General features: G+C 41.6%; 2 protein-coding genes across 2 annotated transcripts in view; both read left to right on the top strand.

Moving 5' to 3' along the window:
* Positions 1-10,686, top strand: part of crb (cell polarity complex component crumbs) — a 227,234-nt gene extending 216,548 nt beyond the window's left edge. Inside the window, exons 37-39 of the mRNA XM_045759691.2 lie at positions 5,362-5,484; positions 5,605-5,754; positions 6,760-10,686. Of these exons, the coding sequence (XP_045615647.2) occupies positions 5,362-5,484; positions 5,605-5,754; positions 6,760-6,828 (342 nt within the window). The 3' untranslated portion in view covers positions 6,829-10,686. The remainder of the gene's footprint in view (positions 1-5,361; positions 5,485-5,604; positions 5,755-6,759) is intronic.
* A 5,982-nt stretch (positions 10,687-16,668) lies between these two features.
* LOC123768902 (uncharacterized) overlaps positions 16,669-20,762 on the top strand; it is a 76,948-nt gene continuing 72,854 nt past the window's right edge. Inside the window, exon 1 of the mRNA XM_069309052.1 lies at positions 16,669-16,803. The gene's annotated coding sequence lies outside the window, so the exon portion shown is untranslated. The remainder of the gene's footprint in view (positions 16,804-20,762) is intronic.

Genomic DNA, 20,762 nt, shown 5'->3' with positions numbered 1-20,762 from the left:
TAACCAGACAGTGGTCTGTTTTAATTCACCTACCTTACTGGGACCTTCTCCGTTCAATGGCAATTATGACGTAACGTTACGTCATAATGAACTATGGAGCTATGGAGTTCAGACCTACCAGGGACCATGAGCCAGAACCTGGACCCTTCAGAGAGGTTTCAGGGAGCAATGGCCCTAGAAAACCCCTCTGTGGTTGGGGATTTTCCTTATCTGCCATCTACTGGGACTAGGTATCCAGAAAGGTAGGCATTACAAAACAAACCCCACATGGTAAGAAACTAAAACAAAACTGAACAGAGAGGTAGAACTTCTTTCAATCCCAAGGAAACAAGCAAATGTCACACTACTGCCGCACCGCTCATCCACGCAGTCCCTCCCTCCCCAAGTGGGGGAGGGGGGGGCCCCCGGACCTCACGGCGCAGGCTGCATAGCACTCCATTTCGGAAGCTAAGCTTCAACCAATGCAAAAAAAACGGCGGCCAATGGGAGGATGGGTTGCCAGGGAGATTTCGGGGCTCACCCAGAAAATGGCGTTTCATTACATTCAAAGCTGGTTTTCTGAGGAGAGCCCCTACAGCTCCCTGGAGCTTCATTCCCAAGGAGAAGGAAAAAGATGGACTTACCCGAGGGGGAGCCGGTCGGCCAAGCGGACAGCACGCTGGATTTGTGATCCTGTGGTCCTGGGTTCGATCCCAGGCGCCGGTGAGAAACAATGGGCAGAGTTTCTTTCACCCTATGCCCCTGTTACCTAGCAGTAAAATAGGTACCTGGGTGTTAGTCAGCTGTCACGGGCTGCTTCCTGGGAGTGGAGGCCTGGTGGAGGACCGGGCCGCGGGGACACTAAAAAGCCTCAAAATCATCTCAAGATAACCTCAAGATCTCAAGATAACCCAGCAGGCGGCTTCTCAACCAACAAACTCCTCAACGTAAAGTTGAGACAACTGGCTGCAACCTGCGACCCAAAGCAACACAAGAATGCCCAGGAGCAGGCACTTTCACCAAATAATGGGCGACCAGGACCCTGTTTCACCTTCAAAATCTCTGCGCCCGAATATTAGCCCAAACATGTTACCAAACACTGCAGCCAAAGCTGCAAACTTCCAAACGTCATATGCGCGAGGATAGACCGCAGGCTGGCTAGACTTAATAACCCTGCAGACGACCAGGGAGATGCGAGCCTTGGAACAAGGAACGAGGGAAACAGGATCAACCCAAACCGCATCCCCAGTCACCACAGTCAAGGCGCGCAGGTAACGACGAAGAGCCTCAACTGGACACAACACATGATGCACTCCTGGCCGAACCAACCAAGCATCAATATCCTGAGTCCCGAGTGACCCGAACCTGTGCTGTGAGCCTGATGAAAGGATGGACCCCACTGTCCTTGGCTGGCTTGATGGGCACTGGTTACAAAGCCCCAGCCGAAAGATGACGCATCCGTGAACACATCGAGCAAAGGCTCGGGAAGGTGCCAAGGCACCAAGCCCCAAAAACCCCGAAGAGGAAGCGGGTGACGCAGCAACCGACATAAGGCCCCCGGAGTACGAACCTAACGATCACGAGAGAGGCAAAAGGGGCATCCCAAAGGAACCAAAACAGACGCCGAAGCCAAACCTGACCTGGCAGGTAGACCAGCACAGCACAGTTCAGACTCCTGCGCAACTGCTCGAGCAACCGCCGAATGACCCGGAACCCCCCTCAGAAACGGACGGAGGTGGGACCGCAGCAGCAGCAACGCCTCTGGAGGGCAAGACAAGGAAGCGGCCCGAGAGTCCCAAACATGACCCAGCCAGGTCCGAACTTAGGATAGAACCAGATGGGAGTTCCTCCAGTTCACCAAGAATATGAACCTGGCGTGCTGGGAAAGAACCACATCCCTGGCGAGCAAACAAGCAGACCGACTGGGAGCCCACACCAGCCACTCGTCGAGGTTGGCCAAAACACGAATTCCTAGCAGATGCAGATGGATCACCACAACCCGGGTAAGACACATGAAAACGCAAGGTGCCAGATTCAAGCCAAAAGAGAGGCAACGAAGGCGGTAAGCCTGATGCCCCACTACGAAACCTAATCAGTCCCTGAACCCCGGATGAATAACCCTGCCAGCCCCAAACCCCCCAAAGGAGGAGGAGCCACCCAACACCACCACAGGCCAGATGACACAACCAAAAAGGCCCACATATCGTGGGACCAAGTGTGGGCAAACAGAGCGAGGCCCCCCCCCCCCATCATCCGACGCCCCTTACGAGAAGCCAAGCGCTGAACAGAGCGATCACCGTACCGACCAGATGGTACCAGCACCGAAGGCAACATCTGCTCAGAAACTGGTACCAATGTCCCACCTCGACAACCAATGTAACGGTTCTATTGTTACGTAAAGTATGGTGACAATAAACACATAGATAATATATATATTTGGTCGAATATACAGAAGTACGCAGGTGATACTTTGGTGTGAGTTGAGCAAACTGAGCGTCGGTACAGTATCTCGCAAGTGTCTGCTCTAGACCACAGTTGAAAGTAGAAAGAAAGAAACCCAGAACCCTGGCATGACCCCTCTGAGACAGCCGAGAACGACCGCCCCGGAGAACAAACAAGTCCGACAATGGACAACAGCTAGACGAAGCTGCTTGCAAAAACTGCGAGACCGCAGCCTCTGCAAACGGTAACGGACAAAACGGAGACGAAAACCTAAGAGCCAGGGCACAAGCAGATTTCAAAGAGAGAGCGAGCACAGCCTGATGGCACGCAAGGCGAGAAGTAAAGAACAGACGCCGCCTCCTTCAGGATAGGAGCAAAGAGCTTCAACAGTGCAGCCGATGCCCTAGCTACCGAAGTCAGCACCCCAGATGGAGGCTCGGCACTCAACGCCTCCACATCCTCCTCAAGCCAGGCAGAAGACAGCTCGAGAAGGGAAAAGAAACATAAGACCAAAGCCAAATGCTCACGGGTGCACAAATCCTCCGCACCTAAAGACGCCGAAAGAGAAGGAAACTGCACGTAAAGCTGCAAAAAGCCAACATCTCGAGAAAACATGGGGCGAACAAGCATGTATCAAGGTGCTCAAACTTGCCCCCCAGGTAAACCTGCAGAATGGTAGTAGTTTTACGCTAATCAAGCTTGCGGGTCTGACAACCCATGCCACGCCCCCAATGAAAAGAATGGACAGTCTGCCAGCCAGGAAGACTCTGGAACCTCCAAATGTACCCAAAACGGGGAAGAAGAACCAAACTCAAAAGAGGACGGCTCCATGACAGTGGCAGAAACTGGGTCTCGCAGGAGGTATGAAGCAAAAGCCTCCCAAACCTCCTTCGCAGAGATACGAGAAGCAGAAAACCTCCGGAAAGACGGGACCAAGGTACCCAAAGGGTCCCTGGAACCGAACCCGGGGAGAAGCCGAACCCAAATCATACTCAGACAATGAAGTGGGGTAAGAAAACCCCTCCCCCTCTGCAACAATAAGCCCTGCAAGGAAGACAAAAGCACCCAAGCGGGGTCAAAGGGGGTCCCAAGGTTCCCTAGGTCGACTCCTCCCAAGCCCGGAGATCCCCAAGTCAGGACCCGACGTAGAACTGTCCTCCAAACCCTCTACCCCTGAAGAAAAGGCAGAATCCAGGGGAAAGGCAGACAAGAAGGGGGTCTGCTGGTCTGCCCAAAAGTCTCGGCAGGGAACCGGTTCAAATGCCTCGGTCCCCGACCCGAATGGGGCAGCCCCCGAAGCCGCCCGAGTCTCATTACCAACTAAACCCTGTGCTGACTCCGAAACCCTCAGACGTTTGGGAGCCAGAAACGGGGGGAGGTGCAGGATGAACAACAGGGAAAGGACCAGGGAGCACAGATGGAACCAAAGTCGAAGCAACTAACGCCCCCAGATCTGGGTCCCTAAAATCAAAGCGGGCCAGCCACGGGGCATCCAGGTGGGAAACCAACCTAGTGCTTTGCAGTAACCTAAACCTAACATGCAACGCGGGTGCTTCCTGTACCCTAACTGCAATATCATTAGAATAAAACTGGAGCACAAGTGGAGAACAAGACTCGGGGGGGAAGTCAAAGGTGTCGTTGACCCAACAAGCAGCATGATGGAGGCAAAACAGGCGACTGTCACCCTGAGACAAGGGCACACAGCAACTTTCGAACCCGCACAAGGCAGGCTGGAACTGTGAAGACACATCCATCGGTCCATCGAGCCCCGACAGGGTTTTCCAGGGCCTGTAGGGCAACAACTACGGGAAGCCCAGGCACGGTGTTGCTAACCGGTTAAACACCCAAACTAACAAGGTGTAGAGGACAACACTGAAACCCCTGCGACGTATACAATCACGGGGGGGCCTAGCAGAGTGCCACCAAAACAGTATCAGGGGAACTATTGTCCCACTAGGCAGACCCTCCACCAGGCAAACCCTCCACCAGGCAAACGAAAACAAAAGAAAAGAAAAATCCTGCAAAAGTACACCGTTCACAGAGGCAACAGGAACCGGTCGCCGCTTAGGTGGCAGGTCGTGCAACACCTTGATGCCTTAACCAGCATGACACAACTCCCTACCCAAGGACAAACGAGGGCCCCAAACCCGATCTGGCCCCAAGGGCGAGGAAATTGCCGAGCAGCAAGAACCCTCACGGGAATGGTTCCCGAACACCCCAGGGAAGAGAACCCTGACACGCAGGGGCAGTACTCACAGGGCGCTTAGGGGAGAAGCCCCAGAAGCGCATGCTGCCCTGGCACTGAAGGAGTACTCCTGGCCACCACTCACCACAATAATACAGTGGAGAACGCCACACAGGCAAACACTGCCCAGGAATTTGAGGCCAGAGAAGTGTGTCCCGGTTGACATTAGCTTACGAACTGGAGTGCTATGCAGCCGGCGCAGTGAGGTTCGCCCCCCCCCCCCCCTCCCCCTCTCAGGAAGGGGAGGGCTGCACGGATGAGCGACAGGCACAGCAGTAGAGTGCGACATTTGCTTGTTTCCTTGTGATTGAAGGGAGTTCTATCTCTGTTCGGTTTTGTTTTAGTTTCTTACTATGTGGGTTTGTTTTGTTATGCCTACCTTTCTGGGTGCCTAACCCTGGTCAATGGTAAATAAGGAAAAACCCCAACCACAAGGAGTGTTTTCCAGGGCCAATGCTACCTGCAACCTCTCTGAACGGGCCAGGTTCTGGCTCATGGTCCCTGGTAGGTCTGAACGCCATAGCTAATGTCCCGGTCTAATATAAAAAAACACATTAGCCCGATAAGCTCCAGGGAGCCGTAGGGGCTCCCCTCAGAAAAGACAGTCTTCGGGAATACACCCCTACAGTATGTACAGTTAACAGTATGTACAGTATCTTCAAAACATTTTATTTGATAATTGATATCTTTTTCAGGTTAACTGTAGCAATGAAGGGGTCTGTGTTCACCTATGTGATGAGGCTTCCCCAGAGCATAAAAACAAAACACGGGCATATTGTCGCTGTGCTGATATGTGGGATGGAAAATATTGTACTATCGTAAGTACAAAATAATACATTTTTGTCATAAATATCAGAGCATCCAAATTCAGAATTTTTAATATGAGCTACATACAGATCCTAAATGACAAATTGCTTATGTACTCCTTTTCATTACAGAAAGTTTCCAAATTTGATGTGAATCTGGCCATCACTGTTGGATGTGTGGTTGCACTTATGTTGATAATTGCCATTGTTGGCCTTACTGTTTTCTTGATGATGGCTAAGAAGAAACGACAAACGAGAGGAACATATTCCCCAAGCAGACAGGTAAATGTAATATTCTGATATTGTACAAATTGTGGGCTGCTCAGAGTTCCACCACTAACACCACCTGCCTGCCATGACAACTTCCACCACTAACACCACCTGCCTGCCATGACAACTTCCACCACTAACAGCACCTGCCTCCCATGACAACTTCCACCACTAACACCACCTGCCTGCCATGACAACTTCCACCACTAACAGCACCTGCCTCCCATGACAACTTCCACCACTAACACCACCTGCCTCCCATGACAACTTCCACCACTAACAGCACCTGCCTCCCATGACAACTTCCACCACTAACACCACCTGCCTCCCATGACAACTTCCACCACTAACACCACCTGCCTCCCATGACAACTTCCACCACTAACAGCACCTGCCTCCCATGACAACTTCCACCACTAACACCACCTGCCTGCCATGACAACTTCCACCACTAACAGCACCTGCCTCCCATGACAACTTCCACCACTAACACCACCTGCCTGCCATGACAACTTCCACCACTAACACCACCTGCCTGCCATGACAACTTCCACCACTAACACCACCTGCCTCCCATGACAACTTCCACCACTAACACCACCTGCCTCCCATGACAACTTCCACCACTAACAGCACCTGCCTCCCGTGACAACTTCCACCACTAACACCACCTGCCTCCCATGACAACTTCCATCACTAACACCACCTGCCTCCCATGACAACCAGACACCACCTGCCTTATGTGGTAAATGTTACTTAAGCTACAGTATATTTATGAGATTCCGTAGTTTATTCCTTCCATACAGTGGGGAAAGGAGAAGTGGTGCTGCCTTATTTGGGGGAGGGGGTCATCTTATGCGGTGAATATAGGCCTAAACCTGAATTACACCTCAACATTTTTGGGGTTGACTTGTATGCCGACACATACAGTATCAGTATATTTTTATTTATACTGTGTAAGGTGCAGTAAGTGGCTTGGTGTCATTTTTTAATACCTTTAACCCTTCTTTTCTTCAGGAGTTCTACAGCCCACGAGTTGAGATGGGCAACATGATGAAACCCCCTCCAGAGGAAAGATTAATTTAAGACATAACCCAAAATTTGGGCTGTGAAATAAAATTTGTAAATTTTGCTCATTAGATAGTAAGTCTGAGTATTGGGCATCTTTACCTTGAAGTTCACTTCAATGTGCATTCAAGAACCTAAAGAAAAGGTTCGTCTATGAAAATAAATTGCACGTTGAGTGAGTGACAGAATGCTTCTCAACAAGGCCACGTATCAAGATTATGGTTTATGAAAGTTGCTTAAAAAGATGGTATTCCTTCATAGCTTTTATTTGCATTAAATAATTAAAAATTATTTATACGTGCTAAATAATTGAAAGTGACAAAGACTCTCAGAAAAGTTCAGTTCAGTTACAGGCTGTTCTTGGTGGAGTGAAAAGTTCGTCATGAACCTGAGCAAAGATGGTATGAAGCCTGCAATGCGGCAGACCTACGCTGTCTTTTGACATGTACGAGAAATACACTGACAGTGGATGTGTTTGTGGCCATAGCAATAACTATTAAAATCTAGGATAAAATAATACAAAAAGTCTTCCAAGTCGATTTCTATTATTACACAGAAGGCAAAATATTTGTCGTGTACTGTTTCAGTAGCATTCATTAAAAGGTTCGCAAGTTACTGGAAGTGAAAAATCTTTATATCAAAGTATACTTACTCTGGTAAGTAGTACAGACTAAACAAATGTAGTGAAAGAAAGTCAAAGTGGAAACCTTGGTTCAGAATGGTGCCAGAGGTAACCAGTCCATCCATACAATAGTTTGTTGTTTCAAATTCACATTGAATTTGAATGACCTTAATTATATGTTTTAATATTTTTATCAAAGATTTTCCATTTATAAACTACTAATTATGTGCACTTTTCTCATTTTTAAATGCTTAAATTGCTTGTATTTTTTATTTCATTAAATGAAATATTAACTTATTGCAAAGTGCTTTTCGATGTCATAGGAATAATGTAAATACCCTCGGGATTAAACAGATGTGTTTAATCATGTATAATAAATACATAATTTAATAATTATGTTGATATAGTTCTAATTTTTTGTTAACAATTATGAGTTTCTTACTAAGAAATTCAGAAGCTATTAATCAGTATCCAAATATATTACACAGCAGTTATCAGTATCTTATTAAAGATAAGCTATAATATATTGAGGTGCTGGAGTACTCTTGATAGCTGGCTATCACTGAATACAATTGTTATTAGGATGGTACTTTTTTTTTGAGTTTCAAGTTACATGATCACTTCAGCAAGTTACATAGGTGGTTGCAGCACTAAGTTACATATATGGTTTGAGCAAGTTGCATATATGGTGTGCTCTCAGTCACATGCAGCTATTTGTTTGTCTATGGTGCCGTTGTTTTCTTAGTGATGTCACGAGGTCAATGTGTGCACGCAGTATTGTATCTGTTTCTAGGCTTGTATTGCCCAGTATTCTTCATATTGATGTACAGTATATAAAGTGAGAAGAAATCAACAAATATTTCATTTAAATAATTTTTTAATGTCTTTCCATTTTGGAAATTGTTTGCATCTTTACAAATACAGATTTGATATTTGAATTTGAATTTTGTTCCTCTTGGAATTTGGTAATGATTACATCAGTACTAATAAATGAGCTGATAATCGGTATTAGTTTCTTGAATTTCAATCGGTGAGCTTATGATGGGCATTAGCTTCATCATTGCCAATCAGTGAACTTATGATTGGTACTTGTTTCATCAGTGCCAATCAGTGAGCTTATGATTGGTATTTGTTTCATCAGTGCCAGTCAATGAGTTTGCGATTGGTAATACTTTCATCAGAAATCAGTGAGCTTGCGACTAATAATGGTTATAGTAGCAATTAATAAATGTGAGTGTGCGTGTGTGTTGTTTTTTATAAGAACTTCCTGTATAGTTGTGCCACTAATACTTAATGATCAAGTTTTTACTTTTGTAAACGAGGCAACACAGATTTGCATTCCAATCAAAAGATGTTTTGGTATATGCTTACCAAAAGTTGTACAATTGTACCAACACAACAAAAAGTTTCTTCTGTATATGTTTATGAATATATACATATATTTTTTAATGAAATATGTGGTTGTGTAATATGAAGCAGTAATATGAATTTCTATCCAGTGAATAATAGGCTATACTGTATTTGTATGAGTCCTCATTCACTGTAGACTAGGCTTATTTTTGTTCGTCTCTGTGAGAAACATTCCACAAATTATCATGTGTAGAACTTTAGAATCATTGATGTTATTTTAGTGATTTCACTCTTATGATATCAATACATATAACTGAACTGCCACTTATGGATGCTTTTTGTATACAATTATTTAATGAATTTTGACTGTACCCAGATGAATCTCAGATTAATTATTACAAAGACCTGCATAAATGATGTATATGCACATAAATACAAAGACAAATACACATCAATGACATACTGGGGCAAAACATCAACCCTTGAGCAGTTGGCTGTGATGTACACAAAGGGCGTTTTACTCTTTCATTGCCCAACCACTTGGGCTGGACAGTAGAGCGACGGTCTCGCTTCATGCAGGTCGCCGTTCAATCCCCAACCGTCCAAGTAGTTGGGCACCATTCCTTTCCACCGTCCCATCCCAAATCCTTATCCTGACCCCTTCCCAGTGCTATATAATCATGGTGGCTTGGTGCTTTCTTCTGATAGTTCCCTTCCCTTACACTATCATTCAGCATGCTTTCTCAATATCAGATTCTTAAGTTAACACTTTGCTCCAAGCCAGATGTTAGGACCATAGGGAAAATAATACCCAGTACCAATTCAAAGTACAGTAGCTTCAGGGTAGTGCAGTAGTACTCACCACCACTCTCTCGGCTTAACACACACACAAACAGCACAATATAAATGAACACAAGACAGATACATGTATATAAAAGACCAAACACTTATTCACATAGTACGAGTTATTACCCAGATGTATTGAACATCTTCCTTGATGTCATCTCCCACTGTGATATAATTCCCTCCTCCAAAGCTTATTGGTAATGACAGTGCCTTTCATACTTAATAAGTTGGCAGAGTTGATAGTCATAAATATGAACTCTGTAACTGCTGCTTTCTGCACTAATGTCTGCATTACCTGAAATATAGTTAATACAGAGAATAGTGTGGCTCATTAAGTTTTATAAATAAGACCCAAGAATTATTAACAAAGTACATTTTTTATATATAGCAGTACTTAGGTGAACTGGTCTCAGGAAATTGATGATATGTGAAAATACTGTAAGGATTCTGTACTATCCCAATCCATATATGAATTTAATAGCTTGTTAAAACTTGAAGATACAATTCTGCTATAATTTGTGTGATAAAGATTTTAGTAAGCTTGACAGATTATTCATAGACTTATATACCATTCTTAAAGCAGGGCATGTCAGGGAAAAACTTCAGCATTGGAATTTGGAAGAATCATTTCAGTTACATGTGGATATACAACACAAAGTTTAGTTATTCAGCACTTTTGCCATCAATTACATTAGCACAGCTCTCGATCTATGATGAATTTAATGTTTATAACAATTGGTGGTTTATAACCATTTTTATCTTGTTTTCCCTGAAGTATAGTGATTGTAACACTTGTTTGTGTCAGGACCTGAAAGCAGGTATGATGTATTGAAAAATTTTCTGAAAACTGAAGATTATAACAAGTGTTTTGTTAATATATGTAGATATACTCTTTGACTAATGGGACCAATTTTTATGATAATTGTATTTTCTGCATTTCAATATGTATTATTGATTTGTTTATATATACAGACATGAAATGTATTGTTAGAAATGTTCTCCAATGCATTGTACAGTATTGTAAATGTGAAATTTAACTATTTAAAATATGGCTAGAACATTGTGTCATTTATTCCTGATGCTGAATATTTTGTATTTCCTGGCTTCCTACTTTCAAGTAGGCACCTTTGGTTGAGGAGTAAGTAACTGATGTTACATACTGTTTACTATGTATTGTTTTCTCACTCCAAGGGCTGCCGGACAAACCGGGTTGTGGTCGGTATGTGGGCCTGCGGGTTGTGGGTTGGATCAATCAATTAACCATTAAATCCTTGAGGGTTAATCCCCAATTAATTGAAAAGGGAGGGATGAATTTATGTTAAGTGTGGATTAAACTCTCAAACCAAGGGAATATATATATGTATTTAAATAGATTAGGCTTGCTTGGAAAGTACTCCAACGACTCATTCAATAACCACCTGAGCGTGGATTCCATGGTAAAGACAATGAACTTTTATAAGAAACTCACTAAACACTTAGCAATTACTCACAAGTTTATTGAAACATAAATAATAGTAATAGGACAAACAAACCCAGTACTCCCTACACTGAACACTTCCTAAACTGAAATATATCCTACTGAAATACTTCCTACAATAGAGGCACTGAATTAATGGATCTAAAATGAACTGTACCAAACACTTTAAGAACTTTACCATTATCTTAAGCCCAGCCTGATATTCGCCTGGCCTTCTGGAGGTTAGGTGTTGACCAACCAGCTGTCCACTCCACACTAACTCATTCTCTGACTGTTGACCAGACCACACACTAAAAGGTGAAGGGACGACGACGTTTTGGTCCAGGATGGACCTGAAACGTCGCTGTCCCTTCACCTTCTAGTGCGTGGTCTGGTCAACATTCTTCAGCCACGTTATTGTGACTCATCGCCTGCATTCTCTGACTCCCAGATTGTGAAGTTAACTAGGATTACTCTGCCAGCCTCTCTGGCTGCCAGATTAGTAAGCAGGGTTAATTGAACAAACTAATCATATTTACTGGCCACCCAGATGATTGAATTCCTATTGAAACTGATGTTAATTCTATAGGTTCTTGGGCCCGGCTATTTCCAATTTTATTTATATATATATATATATATATATATATATATATATATATATATGTTTCATTGAATATGACCGCATATTCTGTGTTTATTATTTTCTGGTTTAGGGCTTCTATCCCTCTAACTATTTTCTTAGCATCAGGGCTTAATTGAAATAGGAGTTTTCCAAAACTCATTTTCGTACTTTTGAGGTGAAGAAAAGAAGTGATTTACTATAGAGTGTATTACACTTATTTATATAATTTGCACAACGTTTCGAACCTCCATGGTTCATTCTCAAGTGAACAGATCTTACAATACTAGTTGATTTTATACCCGCACTGGGTCAGGTGATAATACAATAAAGGTGAAAACATGGGGGGATACATAAGGGATAAATGTGAGGTGAAACATAGAGGCTGTAGAAGACTTATTGGCCCATACGAGGCAGCTCCTATCTAAACACAAAGATTAATCCAGTGTAATTGGCCTATTATGTTGGACATTGTCTTCTGTGTTGGCATCGATATGTTCTTGTCTTGTCCTTACTCTCATGGTGGGTAGAGTAAATAGTTCCGTGATTTGGGTGTTCATGGTAGGTCGCTCTGTTCTTATGTGAATTGCCTCAAGAATTTGTAATCTTCTTGCATCTTGGGTTTTGTCTATTATGCAGGTATAATTTATATATATATATATATATATATATATATATATATATATATATATATATATATATATATATATATATATATATATATATATATATATATATATATATATATATATATAATATATATTATATATACTGTATATATTATATATATTATATATACTGTATATATTATATATATTATATATATTATATATATATATATATATGCGAACAAGCCTGAATGGTCCCCAGGACTATATGCGAATGAAAACTCACACCCCAGAAGTGACTCGAACCCATACTCCCAGAAGCAACGCAACTGGTAACTACAGGGCGCCTTAATCCGCTTGACCATCACGGCCGTCAAAAGGAAGTGATAGCCGAGGCTATTTGAGCCACTTCCCCGACGGCAACTCGGATGGTAATCTTGGGCATAGCATTTCACCAAATCACCTCATTCTTTGGGGCACACGTGAGGAACACAAATGCGAACAAGCCTGAATGGTCCCCAGGACTATATGCGAATGAAAACTCACACCCCAGAAGTGACTCGAACCCATACTCCCAGAAGCAACGCAACTGGTAACTACAAACTGGTAACTGTTTTCATTCGCATATAGTCCTGGGGACCATTCAGGCTTGTTCGCATTTGTGTTCCTCACGTGTGCCCCAAAGAATGAGGTGATTTGGTGAAATGCTATGCCCAAGATTACCATCCGAGTTGCCGTCGGGGAAGTGGCTCAAATAGCCTCGGCTATCACTTCCTTTTGACGGCCGTGATGGTCAAGCGGATTAAGGCGCCCTGTAGTTACCAGTTGCGTTGCTTCTGGGAGTATGGGTTTCGAGTCACTTCTGGGGTGTGAGTTTTCATTTTCATATATATATATATATATATATATATATATATATATATATATATATATATATATATATATATATATATATATATATATATTTATTTATTTATTTATTTATTTTGTGTACTTCTAAATCACAGGTTTTAGCTGAAATTTCAGCAATAATATGTTTACACTCACGATAAGTGTCAGTGTTTATTTGCTCCGCCCAACATGTTCTCAACACACAGAACACGAACTGGCACAACATGTTTTTCTACAACCCTTTGTTCTAGGCATAGTGCAATAGTTTGTCACACTAAAACTTTTAATTTATTTATTTAATTATTTATTTTATTTACTTATATACAAGAAGGTACATTGGGTTTGTGAGGATACATAGCATGGTGTTAACATTCTTGTAGAGCCACTAGTACGCGCAGCGATTCGGGCAGGTCCTTAATCTAACATATAATTTTCAGTAGGTATAAAGTAGGTACAAAATTTATAAGTGATAACAGGTACATTGCAAGAAAAAAATGAGATGAAAGAGATTAGTAGATATATTAAAGCAGATTGGTAGCTCTGATTGACTGTATTGACAGCTTGATTGGTAATTTAACAAAGATTAATAGGCACAATACAGCATAATGATATCACATATAAGAAAAACAGCAATGATCACAATGGTAAAGTTGCTTGGATTAGGTACATAAAGATAGGGGGATTATTTACAATCCCGATTGATCGACTTCAGAAAGGTCCAGGATGGACCGAAACCTCGTCGTCCCTTCACTTTCTTGTAAGGTACGTGATTGAAAGCCGTACCCTAAAGTATCGCTAACAACACCCGCTCTTACTTTCTTATAAATAATGGAAGTGCAGGGGTCTATATAGTAATAGTCACCAGTTCTAACTACATGGGACAAGAAATACACCTTGGGGCACAATTTTACAAAAAGGATTTTATTTAACAAATACAGTACTGTACCAGATTTCCTCTCATTTCCTAGAGCAGGAAGGGGGGGGGGGGGGGTTTACTTGGGTCCACCACAGGATTGATACAGACAAAAAAGGGTGTGAGGAAGATTCCTTCTCCCTCTACAACCTGGGACTTGAGGTCATTACTCTATTCCACTCCTCATAGGTCACTACAAAGGGCCTGGGTTTACAAATGGATATACAAAATAAATGTGGATAACCCCCCCATGTGACACACAGCTGAACACATACACCCGAATTAACAACACACCGCTCTCCCTACTCACAGGGTTCCACAAATTCCTATCTCTAACTCATAAAGAAAAGGGGAAGCACTGCTATAAACATCTATTATACTGCACTTATCGTATTTGTTGGAGACCGTCCACAACACTGGTGTGGTTGTCACTGCCGCTCTCTCCCAAGGGGTCCATAGAATTACCCAAATTTATTTATTTATTTATTTATTTATATATATACAAGAAGGTACATTGAGTTTGAGAGAATACATTGGATAGTACAGTATTTACATTCTTGTAAAGCCACTAGTACACGCAGCAGTTTCGGGCAGGTCCTTAATCTAGCAGATAATTTTAAGTAGGTAATTTCAATCAGAATTGATAAATGAAAGATACATTACTAGAGAAAAATGAGATGAGAGAGATAAGTAAGTATATTAAAGCACATTGTTATATTAAAGCACTGATTGATTACATTGACAGCTTGATTAGTAATTTAAACAAGATTAATAGACACCATACAGCAGATTGACAGCACATATAAGACAGCAATGATCACAATGGTAAAGATGTTCAGAATGGGTACATAAAGATTGGGAGACTGGGTAGCAAAAGATACAGATAACAAGATTTATAAACACCATACAACAGATTGGCAGCACATATAAGAAAACAGCAATGATCTCAATGGTAAAGATGTTCAAATTGGGAACATAAAGGTTGGGAGATTGGGTAGCAATAGATACAGTGTAATTTTAAGGCAAAAAGTGAAAAACTATGAAGATGAAATTAGGTACTTTTTAGTATTGATTTTGAATGATGTAAAAGTTGGACAGCTTTTCAATTCAGTAGGGAGTGAGTTCCATAAACTGGGTCCCTTTATTTGCATAGAGTGTTTACACAGATTAAGTTTAACTCTGGGGATATCGAAGAGATATTTATTTCTGGTGTGGTGATAATGAGTCCTATTACATCTGTCCAGGAAGAGTTTCAGACAAGGATTTGCATTTAAGAACAGGGTTTTGTAAATGTAGTTGACACAGGAGAATTTGTGGAGTGAGATTATGTTTAGCATGTTTAGGGAGTTAAACAAGGGGGCTGTGTGTTGTCTGAAAGCAGAATTTGATATTATTCTGATAGCAGATTTTTGCTGGGTGATGATGGACTTGAGGTGGTTTGCAGTGGTTGAACCCCATGCACAGATACCATAGTTGAGATAGGGATAGATTAGTGCATAATATAGAGAGATGAGAGCAGAGTTAGGAACATAATATCTGATTTTGGAGAGTATACCAACTGTTTTAGAGACTTTCTTAGTTATGTGTTGTATGTGGGTACTGAAGTTGAGTCTCTTGTCTAGGAATATGCCAAGAAACTTTCCATAATTTTTATTGCTAATGTTTACATTGTCAATCTGAAGCTGAATTGCATTTGTAGATTTGCTTCCAAATAGGATGTAGTAGGTCTTTTCTATGTTAAGTGTTAGTTTGTTGGTTGACATCCATAAGTGGACTTTTTTTAGTTCATTATTAACAACATCATTTAGTGTATGTGGGTTGGGGTTGGAGTAAATGAGGGTAGTATCATCAGCAAACAAAATAGGTTTCAGAATGTTAGAGACATTAGGCAGATCATTAATGTATATAAGAAATAGTAGGGGTCCCAAGATGCTGCCCTGTGGCACTCCAACGGTTATTGGTAGAATGGGAGAGATTATATTATTGATGGCTACACATTGGTGTCTATCACTAAGATAGGATTGGATATAGTCCACATCTCAAATTCAAATCTACCCAAAAGTACCCAAATCCTCCTAGCATTACGTAAGTAATGAAGAAATATGCTATATTTACTTACTATAATGTTATTACTTACGTACGTAATGCGAAATACGCATTACAGTACTTACGTAATGCTAGGAGGATTTGGGTACTTTTGGGTAGATTTGGGTAGTTTTGGGTAATTCTATGGACCGCTCCCAAGTGACTGACAGGGGCTTGCACATGTCCCTGCCTGCCTGGTTCCAATAATGTCCCCTCCCTATACATGTCATACACATTTCCCAATACTTCATTTATATGTCTTATAATGTTCCAGGCTGTTTTTCTACATTTAACACTGTTGTTCCTCTATATTTTTTTGCATTGAATCTACTTTTTCTTAACCATTTTATCCCTTTTGTTTATACCTTTTTTTTAGGAGATTACATTTTCCTGTCAAGATGATGCTCTGTGCATCTGAAAGTGGTCAGAGTTCCAGACTGTTTTTCAACATTTAACACGGCTATTTCTCCCTACACAAGGGTCTCTCTCAATAGCACTGCTATTTCTCCCTACACAAGGGTCTCTCTTACATTCTAGTGTGTGATCTGGGTCAACATTGGGAGATTGGGTAGTAATAGATACAGTGCAATTTTAAAGCACAAGGTAAGACACTATGAAGATGAAATTAGGTACTTTTTGGTTTTGTTTTTGAATGAGGCAAAAGTTGGACAGCTTTTCAATTCATTAGGAAGTGACTTCCATAGCCTAGGTCCCTTTATTTGCATAGAGTGTTTACACACATTAAGTTTGACTCTGGGGATATCAGAGAGATATTTCTGGTGTAGTGATAATGGGTCTTATTACATCTATCCAGGGAGAGTTTCAGAGCAGGGTTTGCATTTAAGAACAGGGTTTTGAAAATGTAATTGACACAAGAGAATAATAATAATAATAATAATAATATTTTATTTAGGAAAAGTACATACATAGATACAGTTACAAACATTCTGATACAAACAGCCCTGATAGAGCTAGTACATACAAATACCAAAAGTCACTAATACACATTTATTTATTTATTTATTTATTTATGCATATACAAGAAGGTACATTGGGAATGTGAGGATACATAATAGCATTTCGGGCAAGGTTTGGAAGAAAAAACTTAGACTAAAACTTAATAGTAATTGAGCTTAAAATATAAATTCCATTGAAAGAAAAAAATAAAAGATAAAAAAGGAGGGAACATGGTAGAAAATAGCCAATATACAAGTTGGTCAACAAACAGCATTGTTTAAAAATAGTAAGACATGGGTTGACATTTAGAAGTAAGGTAGGTTACATGGAGTTAATTAGGTAGTACTTAGTTTTCATCTTAAACTGATTGAGAGAGGTACAGCCTTTGACATGATTGGGAAGGTCATTCCACATTCTGGGTTCCTTGATTTGAAGAGCATTTCTAGTTTGATTAAATTTTACTCTTGGAATATCAAAAAGGTATTTGTTTCTGGTGTGGTGCTCATGGGTTTGGTACAACCTTCAATGAAGCTTTTAAGGTCAGGATTGGCATTACAGTTCAGCGTTTTACATATATATATAATACACATGAGAGGATGTGCAGTGACTTAATATCTGATATATTCAGAGATTTGAGTAGAGGTACCGAGTGATGTCTGGGGCCAGAGTTGGATATTGTCCTAATAGCAGCTTTGTGTTGAGTAATTAGAGAACGTAAATGATTTTGGGTAGTAGAACCCCAAGCACAAATACCACAGTTGAAATAAGGATAGATGAGGGAGTAATAGAGAATCACCAGGGCAGGGCAAGGTACATAATATCTGATCTTAGAAAGAATGTCAGCAGTGTTTGACTTTTTTTATATATATTTAGAATGTGTCCCTGAAAATTCAGCTTGCGGTCAATGAGAACACCAAGGAATTTGCCATCTACTTTGTTACAAATTTGGGTATTGTTTATCCTGAGATTTATTTGATTTGAGGATTTATTGCCAAACAAAATATAGAAAGTTTTGTCAATGTTGATGGTGAGTTTGTTGGCAGTTAGCCAAAGATGGACTTTATTTAGCTCAGTATTCACTGTGACATTTAGAGCAAGGGGGTCAGGACTGGAGTAGATGAAGGTTGTGTCGTCAGCAAATAGAATTGGTTTGAGGTGTTTGGAGGCATTTGGAAGGTAATTAATGTAGATGAGAAAGAGGAGATGCCAATTATGCTGCCCTGAGGAACACCAACGTTGATGGGTAGGGTAGGAGAAATTGAATTATTCACAGAAACATACTGGAGCCTGTCAGTAGGGTAAGATTTGAGGTATTGCAGGGAGTGTCCTCTGACTCCATAATGATGTAATTTAAGAAGGTTTTGGTGGTCGACAGTGTCAAAAGCCTTACACAGGTCCACAAATAACCCAACAGGGAACTCATTTTTATCAAGAGCTGCATGTATCAAGTTAATCATACTAATAAGTGCATCGTTAGTGCTTTTTTTTTGGGGGGGGGGGTATGAAGCCATATTGACAAGAGCTAAGTATATTGTGTTTGGCTAGATAAGAGTAAAGCTGCTTGTAGATTAGTTTTTCAAATATTTTTGACAAGTTTGGCAGGATTGATATAAGCCTGTAGTTGTTAACATCAATGAGATCACCACTTTTGTGGACAGGGGTTACTCTCGCCTTTTTTTAGAATATCTGGAAAGATTTGGAGTTCAAGTGACTTGTTGAAGAGCAATGCAATAGCAGGAGCTAAAGAAATGGAGTTGTTTTTGTAAATTAAAGTTGGTATCTCCTCAAGGGCACTAGACTTGGTTTTAAGGGAAAGGATTATCTCATTAACATCGGTGGAATTTGCAGGCGTTAGTTACAGAGACTGTGAATAGTTACCTGTAAGATAGTCCTGAACATCAGTACTGGAAGATGGAATATCATTTGCAAGGGATGACCCAATGGAAGAGAAGAACCTATTGAACTCAATAGCAGTATCAGAGCTGAAAGCAGACCATTGTTATTGGACAAGTTTGTTATTTAGAATCTTCTTTGATACCAATATTTGTGAAATTGTGCTCCATGTTTCCTTAATGTTGCCCTTTATTTGGGGTAAATTTATCTTCGTAGTATTTAATTTTGGCTCATCTAATTATTTTAGATAGCAATGATGAGTAATTCCTTGAAAATTCTTTGAAGTCGATTCCTAACCTATACTTCTTCTCGAGGTCATGTTTTTTATTAATGGATTTAAGTATTCCCTTTGTAAGCCAAGGATTATTAAGTAAGTAATTATCAGTAGAATGCACCAAACCGGGTAGGCTACGTAGCACCATCAAATGTGCGGGATAATCAGAGGGCGCTAAATATCACCAAGGATGCCAATATGAGAACAAAAATGCATAAGGCGAACGATATCAAAAGCATCAGAGTCGCAAAATTCTATCAAGGGACAAGCGACCGCGGGGGACGGTCGGAAAACAAGACACGCTCGTCCTGGAAGTCAGGACATTCAACAAGGATATGCACGACCATAAGAGGGACAATGCAATTTGGACAATAAGGAGCAGGGCGATGCTCCATTAAGTGACCGTGAGTTAAACGGGTATGGCCATTACGTACCCTAGCCAGAGCCGTTTCCCACCGCTGGTTACGGTGGCAGGAGGAAGGCCACTGGGACACATGACTCTTAATAATACGCAGTTTGTTACCAATAACAGAAGACCAACAACTCTGCCAGCGGGCAAGGATGGAGGCATGAATAACTGGGTAAAAGTCAGAATAAGGAATACCTTTACGGGAGATAGGACAAGTGCAGATATAGCGTCCTTAGCGGCAGCACCAGCACGCTCATTTAAAGAGACACCAACATGGCTGGGAACCCAGCTAAACGCAACCGACTTAAATTTACTGGAGATAAGAAACAGCCAATGTTGAATCTCGATGACCACCGGGTGGACCGGATTAAAGGACCCTAAAGCCATGAGGGCACTACGAGAGTCAACTACCACCACGAAGTAGGATTGACACCGGGAAAGCAGGAGACGAAGAGCATAGAGAATTGCATAAAGTTCTGCTGTGAAGATGCTAGCCTCCGGAGGAAGGCGACCCATATAAGTGTGGTCAGGAAAAACAACAGAGTAGCCCACACCGTCAGCAGACTTTGACCCATCGGTGAAGATGGGAACGGAGTGGGAGTGAGAAGAAAAGTGCTCTAGGAAGAGGCGTTTCAGAACTGTAGGAGGGGTAAAAGCTTTAGTGATGCGGGTCAGAGAAGTACAAAATTTGGGAAGACCCTCCACGGGGGCAAGGATGGAACAATTCGAGGAGAAACATTAGTAATACGAACCGAAAGAGAATCATGAAAGCGAGACAAACGGACAGAAAGAGGAAGGTGGTGAAGAGGAACAGTTACTACAGGAGGAGTAAAAGTCAAAGCACGATAGAGGCGAGTGAGGATGCTGTAAGGATCGCGCAAGATAGCGAAGACTGTAGTGATCATGGCGGTCCTGGAGAGACAGAAAGCCAGTGTCAGCGTACAAGCTGAGGGTATGAGTTGAACGAAAAGCACCAGAGCTGAGGCGCAACCCAGTATGGTGCAAAGGATCAAGACGGCGAAGAGTAGA

Source organism: Procambarus clarkii, chromosome 64 (genome assembly GCF_040958095.1).
Source record: "Procambarus clarkii isolate CNS0578487 chromosome 64, FALCON_Pclarkii_2.0, whole genome shotgun sequence".
Classification (NCBI taxonomy): Eukaryota; Metazoa; Arthropoda; class Malacostraca; order Decapoda; family Cambaridae; genus Procambarus; species Procambarus clarkii.
Note: the sequence above shows the minus strand (reverse complement) of the source record. Positions and strands in the feature narration are given on the sequence as shown.